Here is a 6,098-nt window from a genome sequence, read left to right as displayed (position 1 = left end):
GGGGAGCAGTGAGGGGTTAGGTGCCTTGTTCAAGGGCACTTCAGCCGTGGATGTGAGCATGGGAGAGCTGTGCTCAACCACTTCCCCCGCCCACATTTTTCCTACTGGTCGGGGATCGAACCGGCAACCCTGTCCCTGCGGTTACAAGCCCGAAGCCCTAACCAGTAGGCCACGGCTGCCCCCTCAAATTTTACTTATTAATACATCCATCCATTTCAGCGTAACTCTACACTAAGTCAAATGCAAACAAAAGATCATTTGATTTTGTTTTTAGTATATCTGTCCTAACCTCCCCCACCCCTGCAGGTGTGGCGTTTGAGCAGGGCAAAATTTTGCCCACTCCAGAGACAGTGCCCTTCCGACTGTCCAGAGACATAGTGGATGGCATGGGCATCACCGGGGTGGAGGGCGTCTTCAGGAGGTGAGTGGCACCAATGCCCCCATTCCCAGTTTAGTGGCACCAATGCCCTCATACCCAATTTAGTGGCACCAATGCCCCCATGTCCAGTTTAGTGGCACCAATGCCCAGTGAAGTCCTCCTTAGTTGAGGAAATAAATCTCCCCACAACATCCTGATGTTTATCTCGTACATTATGTCTGTGTTATTGTGTTTGTCTCTGTTGTTTACCCTACCATGGGCCTGAGAGAAACTCCTGAAATTAATTTCCTAAAATTATTTCTGTTCAATGTGGTGTTGAGACCAATGCTGCCACAGTCTGTCCTAATACAATACGATATGTTGCCATGGACACGGAGCCTGAGGGTAGTTTTAATCTAAACTCTCCTCACGGGCTGAGCTGATCAGATGTTGAGTTGACCTGTGTGTTGGACTCTGGTTCATGATGTGTAGTGTGTTGGTCTGTGGTTCATAATGTCCTGTGTGCTGGACTGAGCTGATCAGATGTTGAGTTGACCTGTGTGCTGGACTATGGTTCATAACGTCTATTGTGCTGGACTGGGGTTCATAATGTCCTGTGTGTTGGTCTGTGGTTCATAATGTCTAGTGTGTCGGATTCTGGTTCATAATGTCCTGTGTGTTGGTCTCTGGTTCATAATGTCCTGTGTGTTGGTCTGTGGTTCATAATGTCCTGTGTGTTGGTCTGTGGTTCATAATTTCTGGTGTGTTCAGGTGCTGTGAGAAGACCATGGAGGTGATGAGGAGTTCCCAAGAGGCTCTGCTCACCATAGTGGAGGTAAAACATTGAGAAAAATAGTAAAATAAAAGCATAAAGCACAAATAATAGGTAAAGAAAGAACAAAAAACTTTCTAACAGTTAAAAGGCCTTTATTTTCATTTTATTGACACTTCAGCTAAAGAAATCAAGTACATAAAATAGAATAATTAAAAGAATATGAGAAATTAAAGAAAAAAAACATTGCGGAAGTAGCCTTGATATGTGTGCACAAAGATATTGATTATTTTTTAGGTTACCAGACAAAGTTCCTCAGAGCAAAAGTCCACAATACAAGCTTTAGTGTCTACCCTGTTCTGATGTGTCTTCGTAAATGAGGTCTTAGGCTTTGTGTTGATAAACAAGTACTGATCTGGTGAGCTGTTGTTGATCCGATTTTCAGGTGCTGCTGTACGACCCGCTGTTTGACTGGACGATGAACCCGCTGAAAGCCTTCTACCTGCAGCAGCAACTGGACGAGCAGGCGGAACTGAACGCCACGCTCAACCCAACGCCCGCCGACGAGCTGGAGGCCCACAGGAAGGCCAGGTGAGCCCTCACACCTGAACACACCTGTTCACCCATAAGTGTTAAGAATAGAACAGATAGCCATCCTCTGTCTCACACATTGGGAATTGATTCTGAATTCTAGTTCTAAATTCTAATCCTTTGAAGTCCACCATCAATCTCCTTCCACCTCATAAGACATAGCCTAGGATGACCGATGCTCAAAAGGGAATAGTCAAAGCCTTATGGTCAGACAACTCACTCAGCCCATAACCTCATACCTACATTACCCATAATGCAGCTTCTCAGTGAAAATGTGTTGTTTGACGTGCTATATGTGATCACATTTTGTTGAGATCACTGGGTGATGATTTGAGTTTGAATGCCGGTACATCGGCAGGTTTAACATTGTAATCTTTAAGCTCTATTATGTGCTTTCCATGAAGTAGGACCATGTGCGGATGAACAGTTCATCCCTTATATGCCGACCATAGTGGTTTATATGTTTGTAATAATTTATAGTGTGAATACTTAGTTTTAAAAGAATATCTCTAACAATAGTATTTGTTTATGTTTCTTGTTTATATCTGTTTCTGTCTGTCTGTCTGTCTGTCTGTCTTTCTTTCTGTGTGTGTGTGTGTGTGTGTGTGTGTGTGTCTGTGTGTCTGTGCGTGCGTGCGTGACTGTGTGCGTGTCTGTGTGTGTGTGTGTCTGTGCGTGCGTGCGTCTGTGTGTGCGTGTCTGTGTGCGTGTCTGTCTATGTGTGTGTGTGCGTGTGCGTGCGTGTGTAGCAGTGACAGTCAGAGCTTTAATAAGGTGGCGGAGCGCGTGCTGCTGCGGCTGCAGGAGAAGCTGAAGGGGGTGGAGGGGGGCGCCGTGCTCAGCGTGGGGGGGCAGGTCAACCTCCTCATCCAGCAGGCCATGGACCCCAAGAACCTCAGCCGCCTGTTTCCCGGGTGGCAGGCCTGGGTCTGAAAAACATACACAATACGCACACACACACACACACACACACACACGACTCACACCTGCATACATACACTGATACATGCATGTACCTGCACCCACATCTACACACACACACACACACACACACACGTTCACACAGACATGCAAACATCTACATACACATACAAACGCACACAGACATTCACATGCAAAAGCCTCCTTAGATAAACACACTTGTGTGCATGCACTTATATGTGCACACACACACTAACACACAGACACTAACACACAGACACACACACACAGACACACACACACACACACACACACACACACAAAGCGTCGTGCCATATCTCCCTTTTCCTGTTTGACTGTAAGCCACTTATGCAAACCAAAGACACCTGAACAGAAGACCCTGTGATGACCTTTGTGCCCCCGAGCACGACGCACGACTCCAACGCACTATGATCTGCAATAAGTGGAACGCCAGTTTCTTTTACGCTATTGTAGCCTGCACCTTGAGAAGAGATGGTGGACATCTCCACACGTGTCGATGGGTTATATACTGTACAGTGAAGAATGGATCTAGAATGTACTTTTCTAGACCGTAAATAATAAGCCTGTGACCAAATTTGATCATTCAGAATAGGAGCACTTGTTTACAACATCAGAGAAAATGACCAGTCTGTAAATCTGTAAACAACCATATATGCCTTTACTCTTTTTGTAAAGTACAAATGTGGAAGGGAGAGTGTTTAGAAAGGGCATGCCTGGTGTGTTTTGAGACTAATAACGCTATGTACTGTACTTGCTTACACTTGAAATCATCACACAAAAAACAAACAGACATCAAGTTTAGCGCTGAAGTGCTAAGAATGGGTTTTATTGCAGTAAGGCATCAATAGCTTTGAAATAAGTGTAAGGTGTGTCACAGATCTCTTTTATTTGTTTGATTTGATGTATAATGATTTTTGTAATAATAAAAAAAAGACTGTAAATGAAATAAAATTGGATGATGCAGTAGTACCAGTTTATAATTGAATCTGAGGCTACATTTATACATGGCCGGCTATTTTCATAAACGGACATTTCACCCTCTCCGTTTTCAAAAATAACATCATGCACACCTGTCAGTTTTCAGAGAAGTTTCCCCGTGTATATATGCCGTCAAGAGCATGCCAAACCTGTCGGTGGCAGTGTAAGGAGAAGCTCAATCCCACGTTAGCCAATCAGAATCCCGAAATTAGCAACAACAAAAACAAATCACTTCCTATTTCTCTTTTGAATGATATTTGCCAATGCAAACAGGCCTAAAGCGTTTGCACAAACGTAAAAATGTGTACCACCTTAATAGCATCCATAACAGTAGCCAAACAAACTGTAAACATAGGACACTCACGTTAAGCATTTTCTGGCGCGTAATGTGACGTTTGAGAACCTAAAACCCCGTTTCTCCCAGTTGACACGACAACACATAACCGGCGTTATCATAAATCTCCACTTTGGCCGGAGTTTTTAGAAATAATGGTTATCTGTGATAAAAACGGGGTTTTCGTGTAAATGAGAGGCCAAACCGCAGGGAAATATCGGCGTCTTCCCTTCGTGTAAACGATATGGAATCACCCATTTCATTAGCCTACAAAAGCAAATTAATATCATTTTATGAACAAACTGTTGGTATTTTTGGTTGATAAGCAATTTGAATGTTACACTACATAATGACCCAAGGACAGCCAGCACAGACCCATCTCCATCACAGTTTAGCTCTTTAGATAAAGAAAAACAGAAAGGCACTTTTTTTACGTAATAATTTCGTAAGTGGACATACTATTTGTATATGCGTATGGTTGTTGTTATTTAGTTGAATTATATTGAGTTTATTAATATGTTAATGCATGTTTATTGCTTTTTAACATCATTGTAAGTCGCTTTGGACAAAAGCGTCTGCAATAAACATCGTGTACGTTTCACATGTAGGATTTACATATAGGAACTAGTGACTGACATAACATGGTCAAGTCAAGTCAAGTCAGTTTTATTTTTAAAGCGCATTTAACATGCACATAGTGCAACCCAAAGCAAGACACATAACAAGACAAACGATGCCGGATGGAGCGGCGTAGTCGCCAGCGTACCTGTGACACCAAGACAAACAACAAAACAAATAAAAAGTGAAAAAAAAAAGAAAATATTTTTAAAAAGGGCAAAGGTGATGTTAAAATTGTTTCTTTAATTAGATAATTAAATTATTATTATCCAAACCAGCTGAAAATGTCCAAGGGCAATGATGATCCGTGAAAACTGCACAGAGTGTCTTCACAACCGATATGCCAACAAAGTTCTTTAACGTTAGCAAATGATCAACCCGGTGAATTCACTCTGGAGATCACGTTAACGTTAGGCCTTGTAGACTGCAGTCTGGAGATCACTGGAAGCACAGTCTGAAGTAGTGGGCGATCGTGTAGATCCGCAACTCGGTGGACTTCTAACAGCGACCGTCTGTTACTCCGTGAGACTGCAGCTCCTCACCGCTAGGCTAACGTTAGTCTGCAGTTGGCATGGCAGCTCGCAGGTCAGCAACAGCTCGGCGGCCACGGCAGATATTTCGCAGAGTAGCTACCAAAGATTCTAGAACAGAGCCTTTGGTAGCTACCCTAGGTCCAGCTCAAAGATTCTAGAGCGCTCTAGAATCTTTGGTCCAGCTGTCCTGAGAGATCCCCTCGACCAGACAGTGAAGTGCACCGTTCACGGATGGATGGAAGGATGTCAGAGGCCCAGTTAGTCTGCAGTTGGCATGGCAGCTCTCAGGTCAGCAACAGCTCGGCGGCCACGGCAGATCTCCCGCAAAGTAGCCCAGGTCCAGCTGTCCCGAGAGATCCCCTCGACCAGACAGAGATGGAAGGATGTCCGATGCCCAGCTAGGGCAAAAGCTAGCCATAGCAAGCTCCCAATGGACAAACGTCAACGACGTTTCAGCTGACTTGATTTAGAAGCAGTAAAAAGGACTAACAGTCACACTGCTGTGCGAGCATGTACGTGTGTAAATCTACAGAGGCAGATAAGGTAAAGGTGAAAGGTCTAAGGAGTCATGAAAGTGGGTGTCATGTGTCTCACAAAATAGTTGTTAACGATTACTTAAAATAGTTAGGGTTATTAAAATTGTTTATTATTAAAAACATTTTTTTTTTATGTTAGTTTCCACAAAGTGCCAGTAGTTTTATTCGCTCCCTCTGTGGAGGGTCTGTGGCCCACAGTTCGACATTTAGACACAAAAGCTCATTATATACAATATGGAGTTACCTGCCATCACTATCCGTTGGGAGCAGGCGTTCTTCCTTCATTTAAAGACAACGTTTTTGCTTTGTCATGTAAACTGTGTGTGTGTCATTAGAGTCAGTGTGTGGAGGGGTATGATGGGAGAGCCCCCCCCCCCCCTCTCTCTCTCTCTCTCTCTCTCTCTCTCTGAGACCT

The 6,098-nt window shown here is 43.8% G+C and overlaps 1 protein-coding gene across 1 annotated transcript in view; it reads left to right on the top strand.

The window, feature by feature from the left end:
- atm (ATM serine/threonine kinase) overlaps positions 1-3,650 on the top strand; it is a 58,824-nt gene extending 55,174 nt beyond the window's left edge. Inside the window, 4 exon segments of the mRNA XM_048264048.1 lie at positions 307-421; positions 1,130-1,193; positions 1,576-1,721; positions 2,471-3,650. Coding sequence (XP_048120005.1) covers positions 307-421; positions 1,130-1,193; positions 1,576-1,721; positions 2,471-2,654 — 509 coding nt within the window. The 3' untranslated portion in view covers positions 2,655-3,650.
- Positions 3,651-6,098: the final 2,448 nt, after the last annotated feature.

This window comes from Alosa alosa, chromosome 15 (genome assembly GCF_017589495.1).
Source record: "Alosa alosa isolate M-15738 ecotype Scorff River chromosome 15, AALO_Geno_1.1, whole genome shotgun sequence".
Lineage (NCBI taxonomy): Eukaryota > Metazoa > Chordata > Actinopteri > Clupeiformes > Clupeidae > Alosa > Alosa alosa.
The sequence above is the reverse complement of the archived record's forward strand: the minus strand, read 5'-3'. Positions and strand labels throughout refer to the sequence as shown.